Genomic DNA, 24,350 nt, shown 5'->3' on the forward strand with positions numbered 1-24,350 from the left:
CAGATACGTTTTGCTGGTCTATATCACATTTTCAACATTAAGAGGCTTTCTAAATAAAAATATTCTCACATTTTGATAGCAGAGTTGTTGGGTGCAAATAATAAAAAATAATTTGGCTCGAAAAAGTTATTTCTTTTTCGCTAACTTAGTACAATTTTGAAGTCTCAAATAACATCACTTAGTTTTTGAGCTACATTAATATGATATCTCTTACGGGTTTCATTTACAGAAACTAAAATAAAGATTGATTTAATTCTTAACAATTTTTTAAAAATCGGTGGTGTGACACTCGTGTTTGTGACAAGTCACAAAAAAAAATAATTAAATTTTTTTTTTAATGCTGCTTGAAAAATGGAAAACCCGTCAGTTTTATGCTCTCTCTCTCTCTTTCTCTCTCTAATTTATACTTTTGTAGTTTTCAATTCAAATTTTTTTTATTGTTATATTTTCTATCACTGGTGTTGTCACTGAAATAATTTTTGTTAAAAACGTTGTAACCCGTCAAGCGAAGGTTCCTAAAAACGGAATTTAGGGTGAGGATGATATCTTAGAATCGGATCAGCTAAATTCAAGAAATAAAAAAATATTTCTTAATGTAAGAAATTATAAAGTAGTCAAGAGAAGAAATATGGGAAAGAAAATTTTGAGTTTCGAAGTTTGTTATTAAAGCAAAGGCTCAATTAATTACTAAAAATGATATGTATGTATTTATAAAGCTTGTGGAAAAAATTGAGAATGAACGGGTCAACAGTTTGGGAAAGAGTTTTGAGAATGAAGTTTAAAGTAATGCGTGAATACTATTTTTTTTATTAAAAAAAAAATAAAATAATTCCGAAAATTTCTTCTTCGTGAAAAAAAAACTAATTTTGACTGCATATGACCAGTTAACTAGGTTTCTTAGCAATTTATATAATTAAAATTTAAACAATTAAAAATGTATATCTTAGATTCAAAAGTTTCTCGTTGTAGCTGAATTTAGTGAATTCATGTTTGATACTTAAAAAAATGCAATTCATCGAATTCAGATACATAATATGCGGAATATAGCATTGACAAAGAAAGTACAGAAGAAGTGGGTGTTTGGGTGTTAGACCGAGCTTCTCCTCAAATTTTGAGAGGCCTGATAACAGTGATAACTAACTTTTAACTTTTAAAGTTGCCTTAAAGAAAACATTCAGAATGAAGCTGACTCAATTTTGCTGGCGTAACAGAAAGTGTTATGTGAATAGGCTTAGTTGAACTTGTAAATGTAAACATAGTTTATAAGGTACTATCAGGCGTAGTCAGAATCGTGTTTGTATGATCAAAAAAAATTCTCAAAAAATGTCTTGTGTAACAGGCGAAGTAAATATCAGTAGTATAGTAATATAAATTATGGACTTATGGACAGGTCAGTCCATAAGTTCGAGCGTTTTTTAAAGGTGGTTTTAAAATTAATAAAAAAGATGTTTAAAGTATTTATTATTTACAATGTTTTCTCAACATTTAGGCAAATTTTTAATTCCATGCTCAAAAAAACTTTTTGTCTTTGGAGCCAAAATACGAGGAGTAGTTTTTGTTACTCATATAAGATTGAAGTCAACGGAAAAGGTGATAATCACAAGGTGCAATATTCGGAGAGTATGGTGGATGCGGCATTAGCTCCCATCCGAGCTCGTTCAGCTTGCCTAATGTTTGCCTTGCGGTATGAGGTCTTGCGTTGTCGTGGTGAAAGGTTTGCGTCTATTCGCTAAAGACGCTCGATTTTTGTTAAGTGCCTCATTCAGGTTTGATAGCTGATGGGAATAATTATTAGCAGTTATCGTCTGGTTTGGTTCCAGAAGTTCATAATAAACAATACCGGGAAATTTTTTGTATGCAAAAATCGTACAAAAGTGAAATTATAGGTAAAATACGCACGAAATTATGGACTGACCTGATAGTTCATTCTTTGGAAATACAAAAAATGTTACAAATCAAATCAAAAACATCAAATTTCCACTGAACCTCTTTACTTAAAAATGCAGACAGCTTTGGTAAGCATCTGTTGTCATTTAATCTCATATCCGTATAAAATTTAGCAAATTACGGTGTAAATAATTGACATTAACCTAAGACTAACTTAACAGAGCTCCCATAGAGAATTTTCAACAAGAAATTAACTGCAGCTGAGAAGTCTGTAAACAGTTCACTCAAGCAGCGGACTTTTGTTTAAAATTGAGGTTTGGTGACAACAGTCGGCTGTTAGAGCTGTATGTATTTTTATGTAGTGAGAATCATTTGCAAATTTCTCCTTTTAAATTGTTTTTTGTATATAATGTTAATTTTTCATCTATACTAAGTTCCAGTTCCAGAGTAACTTGTAAAACATGTTTAGAATTGTGATATGGCTGTTACTGTTAATATTATGAAATAAGTTCTGTTACGACAGCATAGTTGCAGTCAGAGTTAAAGTCAATTTTTAAAGAACATGAGTTTTGATATTACAACAATTTTTGGGGCAATTTAGGAACGCAAGCGTGTTAGTTAACTGTAATTAGGCCTAAGCTGCAGTTAAGATTTTATTGAAATAGGCTATGAGATAAAGACGTGTAAATGATGACAAGTAGAGAATAGTAAACACCTATTTTTGAAGCTGAATATCATGGGAAACGTATAAAGCAGTTTGTTTTTTGAACAATTTTTCATAAGAGAGATAAGTTGGTTTCTTTGTCGAAGTTCATGCAATGATTAAAAATTGAGTCACTTGTGTTGTAGAGTGTTGAAACCAAAAATTCTCTAATCTACTGTTTTTGAATAAATAAATATAAAACAATAATAATAATTTTAATCCTAATATCTATTAAAATTACTACTTGCGTGATTTTTGTACCTCCATATATGAAATTTGTACCCACTGAAGTATATCTGTACATAAGTTTGTGTGAGAAGCGCGTAAATATATATGTAAATATATAGCTGTTCAAATAATTTTTTCCAAGAGTGTACATTATCTACACTACATAATCCAAAGTAAGAATTTGAAATTTTTGAACGCGGATGCCAAATTCGTTTGTCATTGTTTTGTAGTTTCATCTTCAGTTTTTATACTATTTTGTAGCTTTCGTTTTGGTTACTTTTCGATTTTTTCTTTTTACTCAATTTTATTCAAGTTAATTTTTGTTTTTAGTTTTCTGTTGTAGTATTATCTTATTTACTAGCATTCTAGCAATTTTTCATAAACACACTTTTTTAAAGCAGCTGAGAATAAAAAAGTTGTTTGTTTTTTTTCGATAACTTATTTCTTCAAAACAAAAAAAAAACCTACGAAAAACTGCTTACATTTTTTAGCCACCCTATCTACCACATTCCATTCCCGTACGAAAAGTAGTTCCTTACCACCTCCTAGCGGCAGAACTCAATCAGTGTCAGCTACTGCAGCTACCACTACTACTACAACTACCGCAGCAGCTGCAAAACAATCACATGCAAGTCAAGCACATCAATCATCTAAAACAACAAGCGTCCCACATCAATATCAGAAATCCAATCAATTGTGCAAAAACTATACGCAAACCTCATACGGAATGCCATTGTTGCGCAAAAAGGATAAAGACAAGACGAATTTGATCAGTGCTGGCGGTAGTAGAGGAGCAGAAAGTAGAGTAGCAAAATCGCGTCCAAAATCGACTGGGGCTACGATGAATATAACAGCAAGCGGTGTAAAGCCACCTCGGCCTGTTTCAGCCATCGATACCATACTAGCGCCATCAGCCACAGCAACAACAGCAAAGGCGGCAATCCATCAAGTGCAAAGTGATGCGTTGAAAGCTTCAATGACCACAATAGGCAAAGAAAAGGAATTCAAAGTTGATGATATAAAAAAAGCAACAGCACCAGTTCAGTTAGCCACCGCTCCGGCACAAACTGAAATCAAAGAAAAAATTGCAGAAATACCAATGCCAGTTCACAAGGCACCAGATTTGCCAACGAAATCCATTGACCCCATGATGACGAGTGTATTCGGGCAGTTACCGAGCGATAAAGCTGACAGCGAAAGTGGCGCTAATCTGATGACCACAAGCATATTCGGTCAATTGCCTAGTGTTAAACGTGTTGATACAATGATGACGAGTGTATTTGGCCAATTGCCCAGTGCCGGCGGTGTTGATCATCGGTATGTTGGCGGCGACATCGGCGGCGGCGTTGGTGGTAGTGGCAGCAGTGGTGGCGGTGGTGGTGTTGGTATTGTTGGTGGGGCTGGTAGTGCTGGTGGTGGTGGTGATGGCGTCGCAGCGTTGAAAATCGCTGAGCCAACAACGGCCAAAAATCTCACCTTGATCGGCTTAACGGTGCCATACGCGCGGGATAATAAGAAATTGGGCGAAAGTGAGTAGATGAAGCATTTGCTGACTTACTACCAAATCCAGACATACATAAATATGTATGCACTTTAATATGTATGTAACTACATAACTAATCGTACTAACCTTACATAGACTGGTTTTGCAACAATTAACAACAACAACATAAATAAATAAAACTACTTTTATTCCAAACATTTATGTTCGTGCAAGACACAATAAAACAAACAAAAAATTGCAACGAAATATATTTTTTAAGTATGTTAAAAGAAAAATGAAAAAAAAAAAACACAATTTTTGTTTCCTTGTATATATGTATGTTAATATATAAATGTTGTAAACTGTACAAATAAGCCATGTTCGTAGCGATACGATTAATTTTTATTATAATAATACTTACCAATTAACCAATACCAATACCAATGCTAATCAAGGGCTGTGGAAATAAATGAATCAATTACTACTCAGCTTCGTTATTCAGCAACAGAAATTTAAGATTAGTTTATCCAACACTAACCTTCACAGTTCGTTAACAAGTAGTTGTGTGTTTAGTTTTTTTTACCAAATAAATGTTAATGTGTTTGTGTGTGCGTGTGTGTATTGTAAATGCGTTTCCGTTTAATCGGCTATTTAGTATCGGTATGTCTTGTATATACATATGTAGATATGCATCCAAAAAATTTATTACCATAAAATATTCGTTATGTGCTAGAATTTCTTTTGCTAGTGGTGGAAAAATTTCATTTAGCTTAAACGAAATTTTATTAGAAAAAATTAATATAAAGTTCTAAGTTTACCTGGCATCAAATAGGAAACTTAAATGATTTTCACTAAAGTGTTCAGAATTGAGTAGGCCATAAAACATTCCCTTGCCACTAACCATAGGACACACATTAGGTTGGTCCTCAAAGTGGACAACTGCCATTTTTTTGCATACGATGTAGCTAATTTTCCTCCATATAAAGTACATGTTTGGAAGGCTTTTCAACACTTGGCAGAAAATATACAATGTCTCAGCAAAAACAAAAAAAATTATAAAAGATCTACGAAAGTTTTGAGCCATTTGAACTTTTCACTTCATTTTAAAATTTAATGGGCTCTAAAACTACATACCCAGAATTTTTCCAGATATTCTAAAAACATATTTGGAAATTTTGATGCACTTTTTTAACTTGTTCAGTTTCTATGAATTTTGTACAAAATTGGAGGGCTTTGAGATATATGATTTTTGTGTAGCATACACTATACTTTTATAAAAGCGTAAAAAAATTAAATAATTACAAAAAAAAAATTATCTCAAAACTTTGTAATTTGTCGCACTACTATTATTTTCAGCACAGCTGTACTATACACATTATTTTTTATTTTGAAATCGATAGATATCGGGTTATGTTAAGTAAAAGTACCGCAATGAGGCCAACATTTTTCTTGTATCTATATAGCGGAAAAGGCAACTTTGTTGCCAATTTTGACATAAAATCGCTAAAATGTATATTTTCGAATGGGCAAATGTTCAAACTATGAATAGAATATTAATTAATTATATTAACAATTTTTTAAATGGCCGCAAAGTAATTCCATAAATACTAAATATTATATATGCAGTTCATGCTTACAACTTTTTGAATGTTTGGCGGAGCTCCTTCTCCTATTTGTGGTGTGTGTCTTAATGTTTCCCATAAATGAAGGGAGCTACAATTTTATGTCCCAACGAGAGAAAATTGGAACAATGGGGTAATGGACAATAAAAGCGGAATCAGCATCTATACTGACGGTTCCAAGCTAAACGATTAAGTAGGCCGAGTCCTTCATTCTGAACGAATGAATGCCAACATCTCATTCCGGTTACCGGATCACTGCAGCGTATTTCAAGCTGAAATATTGGCTATAAGAGAAGGCCTGCTAGCCCTAAATAAAACTGTCCTCACAACAAGAGATATAAATATATATAGACTATAGTCAATCGGCCCTGAAAGCTTTAAAATCGCCTAACATTAACTCGAAGACAGTTAAAGAATGTATCGACGTTTTGACAGAACTATCACAGTACTTTGTAATAAACCTGCTCTGGGTGCCGGGTCATAGAGACATAGAAGGCAACTACAAAGCAGATGAACTTGCAAGATTATGAACCACATTACCGATCCAACCAGTTAAAGCGAACATACCTATACCATTAGCAACTTGCAAGATGCTTATAGATAAACACACAGTGCTGTCTATGTGTTATGTACTCAGTCCCTGACCTGTGCAACTAGTAGAATGACATGGCCGGAATGGAACATGGGCCACACAAACCGACTGTTGAAACTAAAGAGGAAAAACATAAGAAATTTTCTCGGGGTCCTAACAGGACATTACCTGATAGGCAGGCATGCCAGTAGACTAAGAGCGCCGTATAACGACATTGAAGAAGAAGAGATTGTAGAACACTTTTCTATGCGGTTGCATGGCTTTGGATAGAAGAAAGTTCAATATTTTAGAAAAAAGCTCCCTGTATAACTTGGCAGAAGTAGCCAATATAAAAATAACAAGTCTTGTTAGATATATCAAAGCTACAGGTTGGTTCAATGAGGACAATGTAAAGTGAGGAGAGGGGACAGCCCCGAAGGTATCACAATGGGTCTACAGCAGGCCTAGGTGTGTCAAACGACCACGACTATACCTACCCATCTACCTACAGTTGTATGAAGCCTTCGAACGGCAACTCGTTTTTATGAGTATCCTTTTCATGATAAAAATTCAATCGGAGGTTACCACTGTCTGCCGAGGAGCGACCGCTATTAGAAAAAAAAAATTCTATCGATTAGCACTGCGTGCCCAGAGATTCGAGCCTGGGTACTTCCGAATGGTAGTCACTTCCCAACCCATTCCACTACGGCGTAGAATTAGTTTCTATAAAAAAACAGTACTCAAGCGTTCATAGATTCAGTTCCTTCAATAAAATAAAATACAAAAATATGTTGTAACTTCCTCAGTTATTTTTTATTATTCTTTATTCAACTCGATCGAAATTACTTAAACAGCCAAATATTGATGCAATAAAAGCGTTGAAAAAGAGCAAATACCATTTTCAAAGGGCGTTATCATTTAAAAAAAATAATTGTTAAACATTTTTTCGAACTAAACTAAATGGCGGCGGGGCGAGGTTAATTATATCGCTTTGGATATAAAAACGCACTAAATGCCCATTTAAAGAAAATAAACTCCAAATTTCTGTTGAATTACTTAAAGAACTTCGTAAGCGTGACAAATTGTCTTTAAAATGTGCGTTTTTTTAAATAAATGTGTTATGATTATCCAAAATTTAATTTATGAGTTTTTTGTTCAGAGAACGACTTTTTTGCTATATTTGAGGTTATGTAACAAGTTAAGGTACGCTTTTTGTAAAACTGTCGTTATGGTTTCTTCAGTATTTTCTGGTATTCTGCTGCTTATTTTTACTAATGTCTCACCCTATGTCCCACTTAGGATTTAGGACCGGAAGAAACGATTACACCTCTATGGTCTTAACTTGCATTCAGTAAATTCAAACGCTCTTTAAAATGTGTAAAAAGGTTTTCAATCTTAAGAAGAGTTCAGGGAAAAAGATTATGTATTCTAGCAGAACCTAAAAAGGGGCAAAAAATTAAATTTAAGCTTTCAAAATATCAAATTTTATAAGAACCAACAAATTTTCATTAACACTAAAAACTTCTCAGAGTGACCTTTTTTAACATTCTTTTGTTTAATAATAAAGTTTTTTTTTTTAACTTATAGTTTCGGTAGCTATAAATTAAAAATAAGAAACAAACATGGACTTAAAAATGTTTGCATTTTAATATATAAAGAAGCACTAAATTTATTGCGAAGAGCAAATGGTTGGCAACACTGCGCAACCTGACTAAAGTCGACACGCACACTCTGATGGGCGCCATCTTGTTTCTATCATTCTTGTAAAGGGTACTATGACACACATCCACAATACCGCACCCTGGCCGTTTATTGATAGACATGTATAGGGTGGTGCATTTAGCGCTTAGAGTTTAATTCAATTCACCTATTACTATTTTTCAATAATTTTTTTATGTGTACAAATTAACCTGGCTATTATGCAGGAAACACAAAATCATTAAAATGATTTCGACGATTACTATTTCTGTTAACTCGATTTTGCAGTGTATTTTCGTGAGTTTCAACATTTATCTCAAGAATGTGTTTTCACTCTGGAACCATCTCTGGTTGATTGGCATAGTATTTATCTCCTCAAAAGATAGTGCAATGTAGTCACATCGTTGCATTTGGGAAGCCAATTAGCATCACCGTTTCGACTAATTATTCAGTTTTCGAATGTATTATCATAGGTATTGGGCCACAGTGCACGACGGTCTCTATTGGGATCCATTTTGCTTGACTGCAAGCCTTTAATTGGAGGCTTCTGATGAGTTTGAGCACTTCCTTAGAGTTTTGTTACACATCACCAACGGATTTAGAATCACAGCACCTAGAAGTGGAAATTTTCGCCTTGCGAGCGCTACGCACCCACAGAGGATGCGCTTTGGCGTTTCATTGTTCAGCTCGAAAAACGGTAAAAGCTTGATTCTGCTAGTACCAGTTTTCTCAAATGATAACGAAAACTGCAATATCTCATCGAATGAGACTTAATAAGGTCTCTCTATCGAGGTTGCTGTTCTGCGCCTAGTCTCACACCCTTGTGTTGCTATCACGATGGTTATGCCTTAGTACCCACCCCAGTATTCCACAACCAGTTTACATGTTATTTTGTCTCTCTGACAAAATACTGATGCGCTTTAAAATAAGACTTCGTAGGCGTTCTCTGCCGTAAATTTCTAGACCCATCTCCGCTTGAAAAAAAGGAAGTATAATCACCCAATGGTATCAATACTTTAAAGTTCAGCTCAAATACCCGCAACAGCCTTACCAGATTTAAGCTTCTGATCAATGTATGGATTGCCTGTATCCCACAACGCCACACCTTATTGTATTGCAAGTTTTTGCAACCAGCGCTTGCATAACTCTTCATAATTCTTTTTCTGAAAATATGATTTTTCAAATAAAAAAATCATCTGCAATCAAACATTCTTTTGTGCGCTGAGCGAAATGCGTTCAAGCGACCTCTTTTTAAATGTCTAACTACAAACACAACTTCTGATACATAACGAATATATATACGACAGTTCAAATTTCAATTGATAGAGAGAGACCACCCTGTTTATGAGTTTATTTACCAAAAAAATCTACCAACTTAAGGAGATTTATGTACATATGTATGTGCACGGTATATACCTATGAAATGAGACTTTTTTTTCAATTTCAAACGTTTATTAACCCAATTCCCGGGTCGCTCTTCTTCGATATGGCGGTGCATTGTTATCAAGAAAAATTCCTTTGTGACGCCGATCGGCATATTCTGGGCGTTTTCGGTGTATAGCGCTGTTCAAACCGGCCAATTGTCGTTGGTAGCGTGCACCGTCACCTGTTTCACCTGTTTTTAATAACTCGTACCAAATCATACCACGCTGATCCCAGAAAACACACAGCATTTCCTTGCAGCCGAAACGATTTGGTTTGGCCGTTGTTTTTGGCTTGTGGCCGGGCGGACCATACGATCGTTTACCCTTGAGATTGGAGAAATACACCCATTTTTCATCACCCGTAACGATTCGATGCAAAAAAGATTTCCTTTTGGACCGGGAGAGCAGCATTTCACAAGTGGTTTTTCGATGTCCGCAAATCGTAGTTTGAAGGCACGAAATTCGACATTTTTAAGAGCGACAAAAATGCATTGTTGTATGATACGTAACAAACAATGAACTGAATATTTTTGACAGATGACAGACGAAAAAAACAAGACATTTGGGAAGGTTTAAAAATACTCCTAGCGACATCTATGTAATATACTAATAGCTGAAAGTTTCATTTCATAGGTATACACCTGGTATATCATTTGAATATCTATGTTAAAAAGAAAAGAAAAATCGAAAAATTGTGGAATGTTTGCACTTGAGCGGCAGAAGTCATAACTTTGATTGTGTATCTGTGTAATTCCTATTTGTATGCTCTTTGTGTGTAACTGAACTTAGTAGTTTATCCTTTATTCAAGCTTCTCTTCCACCCTAGCCTTAATTTAGTTAATGTTTGTATGTTTGTAGTAACCTGCTAATTTGCTTTTTCAATTAGCTAAAAATGTATTTAAAAATTAAAAAATTCTAAACCTTCAAAAACCAAAAACACGTTTTTCTATTTGAACATGGGAAAATAATTTTTTTATATACTTATATTTATGTGTACATACCTGTAAGTAGTTCAGTGCCGAGTTAATGCGACCTGAGGCAACATTTTTTTAGAGCAATTTAGTTTAAACAGTTATAGTTCAGTTTATTTATTATTTTTCTTAATATATTTAGAATAATAGATTACTATTCTTCAACTTCTCAACCTCTTAAATCTGGCTCTATCAAAAAATCTTCTACTCTACTAATATACTTTGAATTGAAAATGATAACAAATTTATTCGACGCTACCTGAAGTATTTTGAATTTATGCTTTAATTGAATAAGAACTCTTAATAAAATATAAAATAAATAGGATAAATAGAAACCAATATAGTAAATGGGGCACAAAAGACGAAGTGCAAACCTCATAAAGTATATATCTAAAGTCTGTTAAGGGAAAAGTGCAAATAAGTAATCGATAAATTAATAACGAAAAATCTGCAAAGCACGCCAGAAAATAGGATACTTGAAAATATTAAATTACTTATAATTAATTTGGGTGATTATCAGATCTGAAGTTTCAAAGTAGCCAAAATTTGGATAACCCTTCTGTTTGAGGACGTGAGACATAAAATGGTAGTTGTCTTTCTAAAAGTGATCACTTCTCAGTTGGCAATGGCAGGCCTCAGCGGTATTTTTACCATAAAAAAAGTAAAAACCATTTGCCATTTGGAATCTATGCTGTCTATACACACACACCACTCGTTTTAGGGCAACATTGAGCACAAATATTTTTTAATTGAAGCAGCAGCTCAACCAAAATACATTAAGGCTCGGATTTGAACCGCTCAGCTATAGTACGGATAACAATGCCTTATACATGACTCTGAATGATTGAAAACTTGACTTAAAGATTTCTTCAATGATGGAACATTTATTTATAACACATGGGCTGAAAAATACCAGCCCTAACATATCACTAGTTTTTTTGCATTCACCTCTTCTTCAGTTAGTACTGACCTTAAAAAGACAGCTGCTAAAATTTCATGATATTCTATTCATTAGTTTGTGAGTTATTGTGCTAAGAGTGACACTGCTTTTGTTATTTTCAAAACAATGGATAAAAAAGAATTTCGTGCTTGAATTTTACACTGCTTCTTGATGGGCAAAAATAGTGTCCAAGCGAAGCAATGGCTTGAAAAGTGTTATGGGGATTACGCTCCATCAGAAACAACAATAAAACTTCAAACCTGGTCGTAGAGACACCGGCGATGCACAACGCAGTGGTCGTCCAAATGAGGCGATAACAAAACAAAAATCCACAAAATCGATTTGAATGATCGAAAAGTGAAGTTGCGTGAGTTAGCTGCTATCGCAAAGATATCAAAAGAATGTGTTGGCTTTATATTACATGAGCATTTGACTATGAGAAAGCTCGGTTCAAAGTGGGTACCGCGCTTGCTTATTGTTGACCAAAAACAATAAACACAAGTCAAGAATTGAACTTCCAGTTGCTTCCACATCCACTGTATTCGCCAGATTTGACTCCCAGCGACTACTGGCTGTTCGCAGACCTAAAATAATGCTCGTTGGTAAGAAATTTCGCTCGAACGAAGAGGTTATTACTGTAACTAAGACCTATTTTGAGGCCTGTTTTCTTTGTTAGGCTCGAAATTTTTTAGTCCATGTGTTATATAATACGTTATACTTGGCGCTTACACCCTTTATTTGTTGTTTGGCCGCACAGTTCTCCTATTTGAGTATGCCTCTTGATATTTCTCCGCAAATGGAAGGTCCTACAGTTTTATGCCGCCTTCCAAGGGCAAAGCAGAAATACACTCGGAGGCCATTACAACGTTTTGTACAAAGTGGTGTTGTGCTCTGTGCGCTTCCGAATGGTAGTCACGCACCAACAAATTCGACACAGGCATCCGCAAAATATATTTACCCAATCGAAAATACGTAGTTTCCGAAGTGCACATATACACATAGGAGTACTTTAACATCACTTCGCAGTCACCTTAAAAAATGTGAATGCCGAAAAAGTACAATTCTTGGTTCAAAATGCAATCATTTATCCCTGCTTACCAACACCAAATAATACAACTAGGTGAAAGTTCTTTAAGTTCTTCTTCACTTGGACTGTGAAACCAAGAGAAGGCTATACATTTTATACATTTATCGGAAACACTTCAAGAGTCTTCATTGGATGTTTCATGATTCAAGCATCTGCATTATATAGTGAGTAGATGCAAAGAACGCCATGATGAAAAGCATATGAGGTGTGGTTTTTATTCATCGAGAACGAACTGTCCTCTGCGATTGTCTACTTAATCGAAAGTAGCAATTGTTGGTAAAATAACTTCATGACTGTTCAACACTTTAAGTGTTTATTTATAATATAAAGCGTTCCATGCGCTTTAGCTTGCCGCGCTTTATTCAGAAGGTGTTATCCTCGAGAGCTGAATAAACATTTGGATGTGCATATTATTAAACCTTAATAGTGCAGCTTACATAAAAAAATTAAAAAAAAAACCAAAAATAAAATGAAAAAAATTTCATTTGAAATATAAAAAAATAATAATGATAATTTCATTTAAAATATACAAAAATAATACTAATTACAGTAAAAATACAATCAAATTAAAATTAAATTCTTGAGACCTAGTGCCGCATACCACTGTCTCCCTACAGCACTAATGCTCGCTATACTCACAGTTTATATGCAAGTTCATGCAGGTTGGTTCGCTTCGGTCGCTAAGCTGCTTTGCGCACTGCCACTAAATAGCCCATCTAAAGTCCCAATGATTTGTGTTTTTATAAAAGGCACAACTTTAAGCCATAATAATATGAACATTAAAATAAAATTAAAAAAAATCTGAACAAGTCTTCTATCAAAAATATGGTGTGATATTTGTTACGACAAAAATTAAAATTTTTTTTCATTAAAATATTATATTAAAGTGTGCAGACTAATTTATTATTTTGAAGAAGTCCCATTTAAATAAGACTGAATAATCAGCTAAATTGCTTATAGCTTATCATATTATACCTACCATAATTCATACTCTATGATAGATAGCGAAATTGTGCTGCAAATGATTTTTATTTCAATTCAAGACTAAGAATAATTCCTTTAAAGCAAGAGAAACCCAATGGAATTCTAATGAAACTACGATTTATATTTTATTTTCTAGATTTATGAACTCACAATATTTTAAATTGTAGTATGACTGAACTATGACATGCCTCAATATTGTGCTTAGCTTGTGTACATATGTCAGGGTACTTTAAAAAATTTAATTTCTTTATGTACCTTAAAAACTTTTCAGAGCAATATAAGCACTCAACTCTTTTTCTAAGGCACCACAGCAGTTGTGTTTGCAATTTTTTCCTCTTATTTCATTTTTCTTCTTTTGTGGTGCCCTTAACCCCTTGCCATGCCATTTAGCTCGACGAAACTCTGGCCAAGTGTTACGCGTGAACGCGTGGTAAACAGATCACACTGATGCGCGAGAAAGGTCACAATACGATTTGAAATGTAAATGCCTCTGATATAGACACTTTGCACAAATAAAATAAACACTAATAGCGTTTGTATTTATTATTCATTTGAAATCGATCTATTCACGACCCTGGCTCGTCATATTCATGTTTGAGCCAAGATTTTCATCACAAGTCAGACTCGTTTAAGAAAGGCAAGGGGTTAAGAGTGAAATGCTCAATAATAGGAAGAAGTAAATGCATGCATATTTTTGAAGTTATTAATAAACACTGGATTAAAACATTATAGCACAGGGACGTAATGATCAGTTTCGACCATTTCTTTCTTCCTCATTTAATTGAAATAATTATTTTTATAAAAATATAGTTCATTCGTCTACAAAAACCATTTAAGTCCAAGTTTCAAACTTTGTACAAACTAGAAAAAAAGTCATATGACCTCAAGTTCAAATTTTGTGCGAATTAAAAAAAAATTAAAAATTAAAAAAATTTCACACTTTTTAGCTAGAATTTCTAGAAAATTTTCGAGTATGCAGCTCTATAGTCTATTAAATTTTATTATAATAAAATCAAACTTCTGAGCGGCTCAAAATTGCATTGACTTTTGATAATTTTTCATTTGGCGGTGTTGCCCATTTTCTTCATACACAAAAATGTTAATTTTATTAACTTCCTTAAGAAAACATAATTCATTAAACTAAAAAAAATCATAAAAGTCCAAGTTTCAAACTTTGCATAAACTAAAAAAAATGTCATTTAAACTCAAGTTCAAATTTTGTGCAAATTAAAGAAAAATTAAAAATTAAAAAACTTCACACTTTTTAGCTAGAAATTCTAGAACATTTTCGGGTATATAGCTCTTTAGCCCCTTAAATTTTGTGATAATAAAATGCAATTTCTAAGCGGCTCAAAATCGCATTGACTTTTGATAATTTTTAATGTGGCGATGTTGCCTATTTTCTCCATATACAAAAATGTCGAGCGTTCGTTACATGGAGAAAATGCAAAGAGCGTCAGAGAAAAATGCTGTCAAAAATCAGCGCAATATTTGAGTTATTTGAAATTGCGTTTTGTTTGCGTGCCTAAAATTTTTCTAAGGATTTTAATTAAAAAGCGTGAAATTTTGACGAAAATTTGTTGAATGTGTGATTTTTTTTTAAATTTGCACAAAATTGGAACTTCAGCTTATGAAACTTTTTTTAGGAGAATGAGTAATAGTTTCATAGAAACTGTGTTCAAATTAAATTAAAAATAATTAATAAGCAAATAAACTGTCAAAAGATTGCCAAACAGTTCTGGTTGGTTGGTTGGTTGGCTTAAGTGGTGATTCGTCCAGAATCCAAGTAGTGCTTCCGCACCATTTTGTTGCCACATCCTCGTTACCAATTTGTTAACCAGTGACAGCAAACAGTCCTAGTGCTACTGTTAACTAACGGAGTGTATGCATGCAGGTAAAAATATCTAAATAGCAGCACTAGCTTGAGACCATAAGCGCTGCCCTAGGAAATTTGTTGAACTTTTCATCATACTTATATAACTCGGCACTGATATATCAGGAGTAAGAAAATAAGCAGATTAATAATTTTATTCTCTTGTAGGCGATAGATACAAGGTGGCGCAAAATTAGTCATCCAATTTTGTTGTTAAACCACTTTTTTACTAAATATATTACAAAAAAACAGAAAAAACATTTTTAGTGATGCAAATCTTTGTTTCGATTTTTACACACTTCATTGCGTTCCTCTTTGTATACTACAGCTGTCTAGTTCACATTATTAAACGTGATTGACGTACGCTACCATTTGCACAAATTATAAATATTCCGACAGGCTGATTAATTTTAGGCCATCTTGTATGTACCTTCAAAAACATTATACTTATATTACGCCTAATGCGTAAACAAAAACTGGATGCTCGGAATTTGCTCAACACAAAATATTTAATATCTTTTGTATGCAATGTCTGAAATCCTTACCCATAATTGGCCATTAAAATAAAATTGTTCTCCTCTGTCAAAAGGAAAAAAAAGTACGATAATGCGCGGAACGTAAATTCTTTAGCGAGACATTTATCAATCACTCACACACACGCATACATTAAACTCATAAAAAATAAGTCAGTTAAAATTTTGTTAGCCGTTTGTTGTTGATTTCTTGTCGATTCAGTTCGGGGATAAGTTCTTTTTGATAATATTTATATTAACCCAATACATATCTATGGACTTATGTATGTACCTTTCTGTCAGCTCTACCTCAGTTTGGAAATATTTTTTTATATACATACGAACATACATACATATATTTGCCTACTATATACATATATACGTATGTACTTGTACCTTTTTGTCTGCTCCACAGCTGATGCCCCTCTATGCTGCATGCCAAATACTACATACTAACTATCTACTAACAAAAAACTACTACTACTTCTATGCATAACTTCTAAATATATTTAAAACTGCCTTTGTGTGTGTTCTTTTGTGCGTTTTCCACTTCCTCTCTTTACCCACCAGGCTTAATTTCCACTTTCCCACCCTCATTGGCAACTTTCTTATGACCTCTTTGCTTTTTTTTACTAACTAATCGCGCTTTAATTTTATTTGCCTATTTTCCCCCCTACATAACTTACTTCGGTTCGGTTTCGATATGCTGAGCTTTTTACCGCTTCGAATGCTCCAACACATGTTTGTGTAATTTTTTGAGTTTACAACTTTTTATATCTATTCGTTTTGTTCTGTTTTGAATCTATTATATTTCACACCAAGTTTTACTGAGTTACAAGTGAAATTTGTTTTCTATTTCGATTTACTAACCGCAAAACTCAAACCATAAATTTTGCTTTGAATCAGCTATGAGAAATAAAGAAATATTTGATAAACAACAAATAAATATTTTTAATCATAAAAACTAAAACCAAAAAAAAATAAAAAACATTAGATTACCTAAATTGTAAAAGGGAACACAATTGTATGTCTCTTATCACTGTACAAGACTTTCTAACACTTTTTTCTTTCTTGCTTTAATTTTTGTTTCTCTTCACCGATTACCCGCTTACGTTTTAGACGATGGCGAGGATGGTCGTGAGACCGCCATTTCCGTATCGAGTTGCAGCCCTCAAGCAGCGCCTGAGATACCGGACGAGCCTATTGTCAAATCGCCACCAGAGCCTACACGCGTCAAATCGCCAGAGCAGATATTGATGCGCTCACCGGATCCAGTCAATTGGACTGTGCCATTGGATACAGGGAAAACATTCACTGTCACACAGAATGTCAAAGAGGGTAACTATTAAATACTAGAAAATAAGTTGAAATGAATTTGGGGGTGTTAGAAGGAGCATGAAATTGAAGTGTTGGGGTGAATGAAGAAAAAATTAATTAATTTAAAAAAATACCGAAAATTATTAGGAGTGCCGATACCTACGATTGTTGCCGCAAATTATAATTTTTCGTGCTTGAAAGTTGAGAATATTAAAAAAAATTAATAAAAAAACTGTGATGTGGAGAGAGCACAGAATATAACACCTTGCTACAGAAAGTTAGGGTTAAGTTAGCCTGGTTGGCAATAAGCCACGCATAGACCTTTTGGTCACTAGCGATACCAGATGGAGACCGACCTCTTTGAATGCCGAAAGTAGACATCATGTAGGATGTCAGCGCTTTCGGCGAATCTACGCAGTGCTGGGAGATCCGCTTTTGCGACGTCCTCCAGACCCTCAAACAATGGGGCTCCCAGGCATTTTAAGCGCGTTTTTGATAATGCCGGACAAACGCACAGAAGGTGTTCTAAAGTTTCCTCAACATCCTTTCTGCATTTCCTGCATTTGCCCGTGTTAGCAATCCTTAAGTGATACGGAAAAAAACACATATGCATGTAGAACCATAAATTGTATATATCGGGTGTTTTTTTTAAAGGTGAGAACTCAAAATGGTAACACAAATAATAAATATTCTGGAATGAATTTTTGTTATTATAATGTGGTATATAATTTCATGGCTTAGCCTAGCACCCGTTAAGATCTACAGGGACGGACCTAAATGTATATACTCTTCGCAATAGAAGAGTTTTTTATCAGAGAATCCTTCAAATTACCGGATTACTATATAAATTGTGTTTTTATAGCGGAAATCAACGCTATTCATGAAACTTAAGATGACTAGAAACAAACAGAATATCATCAAGAGACAGATCATAGAAAAGATTCTATCAGAAAAGATTCTATCAGACAGATGCATTCCAAGATGTATTCCAAATAACATCAAGGAGTATCTTATATTGACGCCAATCTTTTAATGGGATGGCTAAACAGTATTGTATTTTGTTATGCCGGATCCCAGGTCACAGAGATATAACAGGGAACGGATCAACTTGCAAACGAAGGTACCTGTTTGCCAAACATAAATAATTTTATAGGGGTACCTCTCGCAACCTCCAAGCTTATAGAGGCACTAATCAATTCTGTAAATCAAAGATGCGAGATTCTTAGACAAATATGGCCAATACTAAATTTACGTTTATCCAAGTTGAGTAGACTTTAAACTTAGGACTCTTAGTATGGGCCTTCACAGGACATTATCTTATAGGAAATCACGCAAAGAGATTAGGCGCTTACATGCATGTTTTTTGTCGTAGCTGTAGGAATGAGGAAGGGTTGTAAACAATTCAACATCTTTTTTGAACATGCCTGACTCTAGCGAGGAGCAGCGACCGATATTTCAGATCCTACTTCTTAATGAATGTAGATAATCTATACACTTTAGGTATAAACAACCTTTGGAGCTTTTTCCAAAGTCATCCCAGTAGGTTATAGGCTACTGTTTTGCTAAAAACACGACAAAAGACGGCCCTCATGTGGATGCATTTTTAAAAATCGTATTTCTGGTGCGCTTCTATTCAACTTCTCATGATATGAACTGCTAAGCTGAAGTGTTCTTTAAAGTTAGGAATAGTTTATTCTCTCTGTTTGTAGCTTTATTATTTAGTTAATATTTAATCAATATTTATTACTTTAACTTTTGCGCAAGTCTCTTAGTCCTGACTTTTTATAACTCATAGAAATAATACAAAAAACGAATCCGTTGCTTTTTAAACTTTCGGCTCCTTTTACCTCTAATATCATACTTGTATTTATATGTTTGTAAATATTCACTTCTAAAATATGAAACATTTTCTAGGTGAAAACTATAGCCGGCCACAGAGCGAAATAAAGGCTTCGACTCCGGTCGAGAAGCCACCGCCACCACCACAATCGGCACCGCCACAATTAACCGAACAGGCTAAAATGGACGGTAAGCCTTAAAGTCGCTTCTTCACAACAAATTCAAAAAAATAAATTGCAAAAAACAAAAAACAGAAAAAAGACGCTAGCAAACTTAAGTAAAGCAAAAAAAAAATCTCTCTATATATATATTTATAATATATATTGTATCGAGTAAGAAATCCATATCAAACTCAAACTCAGACCAGCTTCTTAAAGTATTCGTATTATTCGCTACTCATCAATACATTGCGCCAATAGTCAAGTAATTTATCAAGTAATTTATATATATATAATAATAAACTGCAAATCAAATTAAATCAAATCAAGCAAAACCAAAAAATAAAATACGTAAATAAATTTCAAGTAAATTAATTAAGCCAAAAGCTATAACAATTCACTGCAAACCAAATTCAATGCAAAAATCCACAAAAAATTCCAATAACACAAAAACAAAAAAAAAAAAGCATTGGAATACGTTTAACACTTTCGTAACTTTCCCCCCCACACATATACACACACTTACATTCACGGCGAGTGCAGCCTGGAAACATGCCGAACCGAAGATGGGCACCACAAGTCCAACCGGTGCCGTTGGTGCTGGACGCTCAATTGTCGCCACGCAGCCAACCGCTGGCGCTGGTGGTCTGCCATCACCACCACCACCACCACAACTAGCCGGCAAGCCAGTGCCCGGTTCAACACTACGCTGCCTCGATGATCCCATCTTTGATGTGGATATCGGCCACTTGGGTGGTGGAGGTGGTGGTATTGGTGTCAGCGCTGGTGGCGGTGGCAACACTTCGTCATCGTCCACGTCGACCACCACGGCGGTAACAGCACGCACCACAGCGCACGATGTGCTAGAAAAGGCTCGTGACCGCTTCGATCGCTTCTGGGGCGGCAGCAAGGAGGAGGAGGTTTAAGTTGAAGGCGAAGAAGTTAAGAAAAAATTATGAAACAGAGACGTTTGGTCGGAATGATGATGGTGATGGTGATGATGATGGTGAAAATGATCAAAGTGAAGTCGCTAGCCACTACTTATAATGTTGTTAGTAAACAGATGTTGGTATTAGAGATCGTAGAGATTTGGAAGTTCAGCAAAGTTTACATTGAGATTTTTATACTCATTTAGAAAGAAAACAAAAACAAGCAAGTTTTTAGTCAAATTCATGAAACAACTATTATAATAATTATAATTACTACTAACTAATATATTATCAACAAGTCTAACACAAAATGAATGCCTACTATTTATAGAATAATAAATAATAAAAAAAAGAACACAAATAAAAATCACAAACAGCAAAAACACAAAAAATATGCAAATCTGCATTTGAAAGTAAACAAAAAGAAAAAAAAACTAATGCATGACATTAAGTGAAAATTTACAGAAGCAAATATTTAAGTGCAGAATACTTGCGCCTAAGAGTCATAGCAATAAAAATAAATTAAAAATGCATAGTGTTGTCATACTGCATATATCGCCACAAATACACACCCGTACTACAACATAGCATACAAACAAACACTTTGTTAGCGCTGCGCTCTTTAAAGCCACACTAATTGACACACTAAAAGAAAACGAAAAAAAAATTATACATAAATATTTTATTGCAGGATCAAATCAAATCTTTTAATATAGTTTAATAGCAGATATTTAAAACCTGAATGAAAAATACACAGGGTAGCAGGATTTCAATTCATAGCTCTAAAAAAAAATGTAACGACTCTACTTATAATCGCAATACAAGCAGTTTAATAAAAGAGACAAACAAACAAATCGATACATAGAGCAATCGATAACAATTACATAAACACTAATTGAGTTAATAGAAATTAATTAGCTAAATATGCGATCTGGAGTCACAAAATGTACTTTCAAACATATTTTGACATTTCAGGCATACAAAGGCGACATGAAAAGGAAGTGAAAGCAGAAGGATTTATTTTTTTATTTTCCGATTCTTTATTATATTTGCAAACCTTACCTATTACTGAGATACTAACAATAGGTTCACAAATCTTAATCAATTATTCCTTTTTCAGCATTTAATTACTAGGTGCTTTAATTTAATTAACCTGCACTAGAATTCGGAACTGTATTCGTTAGTCATTTTCGTATAGATTCGTTTGTCATTTTCATATTTCGTTACGCGTAAAATGGATTTTGCTTAATAAAATGTTTATGTAATTTAGTTTTATAACTTATATTAACATAAATTGTTGCTTTATTACCGCTTCCCCTATTGAAATTTGTAGGTCTTTGTAAATGCCCGTAGTTACAATATACGTTGGAGCTACAGCAATTGTACGCAGCATTTTTGATTGTGCTCTCAACGCGCATTTCGATATATATTGTTGTTGCTAGCAATGCGCCATAGTTCAGACACACGCCGAGATTGGCTTTAGTACAACGTCAGCCATTTTTAGCTTTCTCATTCACGCCTTTCGCTGCCAACGTCACTGCTTTCCCACTTACACAATAAGCTTCTTCGTATAGTACAGGTATACGAACAATGAACGAACAATGGCGTTCGAGCGTATTGTGTAAATACATAGTAACATAGCGCTATCGCTCTCCAAGACATGAATGTTTATGGTTGGTTGGTTGGCTGTGCTGAGAGTTGCATTCAATAGTGTATAAGTGGTATTCTCCCATGAATGCAGCTTGTCTATTAACTTCACATATACATTTCTCAAGTGCTATCCATTACTCCTTGGAATCACTGCAGTGCGGCACTACGAACTACCCCTACTCTAGCACTCAAGTTGAAATTTCATTGTAGTTTGTTAGGTGAAAGTGCCACTTTTAGTGCTGCGTTTAGACTAATAACTGCAGGCTACAGCTTTGATTTAAATTATTTCCAAAAATTAACTCAAAGCATTTCAATGTTACTTCTAACAAGCAGTGACTAATGGACACCTACGTAGGCTACGAATAAATTCCTCTCAACCTACATACCACAAAGGGAATATTATACAGTTTCAAATTCCATCTGCTGTAGCTGTTTGAAAAGTGATGTGGTGAAATCTTGTCCTTAGCTGCGAGAGCAGTACGAAATCTACGCACTTTGAAGAATGTGCTTCAGATTACTGAGGAACCACTTTTACGAAGAATCCAGGCCTTTAATTTATAATATAGGAAATAATTAGAAAATCCTTAATATTTGGGTGGATAGATAACTATGGAGTATGAATATATGAGAGATATGAGCAATGATTACGTTTCGAGAACCTCAACTCCATTAATGGCAAAAAGTATGTAATGAATTTAGCAAAATCACGCCTTTGTATGCATTAAATGTTTTGACTTGACCAAAGTATTACTAATTAAATACTTAAAAAATTATTTGTGGCATATAAACTCTATATTTAGAAAACGTGTTCAATTGTCTAAGAACTCATTAATAATAAGCTCAATATGAATGTACTTATAATTACGAAATAGTTGTGTTTTAAGTTTATAATATTTTGGTAAAAATCTATGTACTTATGCCATTGCGAAATTTTTCTTTTCCAGCTTAAGGAAAATATAAAGACAAATTCAATTTGTGCGCAAATAAAGGGAGTTTTTATTAATTGTTTGAAAAAGAAAAATACGATGTGGCGGAAGGAAAAAGTAAGCTATTGGAAACATTTATTTTAAATCAAAATTAATTGAAAAGTACTTAGGGCAAGCGATTGGTTTTTGGTTGATTTTTTTTTTCAATAATAAAATATGGTGGTGTTAAAAATAATTTTGAATCAAAATTTTGTTGGTAAAATCAAAACAAAAAAAAAAGGAAAAATAGATACAAAATAAGTTGCATAAATCTGTTTGTTTCTTTAAGATTTATATTAAATGGATGATAGCGGTTTCTTTAATTTTTTTTTTTTAATAATATATACGGTGTAAGAAAAAAATATTTTTGATTTAAGGGGGGCTCTTATCAGTGGCTTCAAAAAAAGGTCTTTTTTCTCAATTTGTTTTCGAGACGAAAAAAGCGACACACAGGAATAATCTTTTGCATTTATTTGAAGGCATGATTGAAGAGTAATAAACAATTTTTAACATAAATAAAAAAACAAAATGGCGGACATATAAGTGATCTCGCACAGCTTCTCGTTGCGCGCTAGTAAAACGGCGTGTAAGATTGCGGTCTTAGTTTTCACCTGAAACACAAAGAAAAATATTGTCTTATTTAGAAGGCTTTCCTGCATATAATTTACTACTCTTGTATGAAAATATGAAAAAGTGAACACACAATTAAGTATTGAAAAAAGTGCTCTTTTCACTTTTTTGTTCAAAAAAAGTGTTAAATAACATTAAAAAATTAAGTTTTTTTTTGTATTTTGTTAGTTAATTAGTTTGACATTTTAATTATCTTTATACAGATTGTCGGTTTGAAACGATAGCTTTCGTCGTTCCTTTTTTAAATCTTACACGCCATTTTCAAAAACATGGTTTTGAGAAAATGTGTTTCAAAATTTTCAAAAGGTAGACAGTATACTCACACGAGGGACGGTACACAGGCCTGTAGCTCCGAAATCACTATGAATTCCGCTATAAAATTTTGAGGGCATTTTCTCCTATAACATAGCGTTTTTCAGTAAGAGCGCTTCAATTTTTTTTTTAATAAAACACAAACGGTTTGACCTAACTACTTTAACTAATTTTTTTTTTTAATATCGAGTTTGAACATATACATTTAAGTACGAAATTCGATTTCTTTTGCATGACCACCGCGTGAACGTTTTACGAAGTCCAATCGTTGAACCCAATTTTCTACCACTCTTTTGCATAAATCGGCCGAAATTCCAGCAATTTCGCGTTCAATATTGGCTCTGAGCTCACAAATCGTCGCCGGCTTGTTACTGTAGACCAATGACTTCACATAACCCCAAAGAAAATAGTCTAGAGGCGTCAAATCACAGGAGCGCGGCGGCCATTCGACCGGTCCATTTCTGAAAATAATGCGCTCATCGAACTTACTCTTCAACAAATCAATTGTAGCGTGTGCTGTGTGGCTTGTGGCCCCGTCCTGTTGAAACCACATGTCGTCTAAGTCCA

The 24,350-nt window shown here is 34.1% G+C and overlaps 1 protein-coding gene across 1 annotated transcript in view; it reads left to right on the forward strand.

Annotated features, from left to right (window-relative positions):
* Nucleotides 1-21,983, forward strand: part of LOC129252400 (proteoglycan 4) — a 156,712-nt gene extending 134,729 nt beyond the window's left edge. The window contains exons 12-14 of the mRNA XM_054890928.1: nt 17,103-17,321; nt 19,215-19,328; nt 19,841-21,983. Of these exons, the coding sequence (XP_054746903.1) occupies nt 17,103-17,321; nt 19,215-19,328; nt 19,841-20,223 (716 nt within the window). The 3' untranslated portion in view covers nt 20,224-21,983. The remainder of the gene's footprint in view (nt 1-17,102; nt 17,322-19,214; nt 19,329-19,840) is intronic.
* Nucleotides 21,984-24,350: the final 2,367 nt, after the last annotated feature.

The sequence above is a fragment of the Anastrepha obliqua genome, chromosome 1 (assembly GCF_027943255.1).
Source record: "Anastrepha obliqua isolate idAnaObli1 chromosome 1, idAnaObli1_1.0, whole genome shotgun sequence".
NCBI classification, from domain to species: Eukaryota; Metazoa; Arthropoda; class Insecta; order Diptera; family Tephritidae; genus Anastrepha; species Anastrepha obliqua.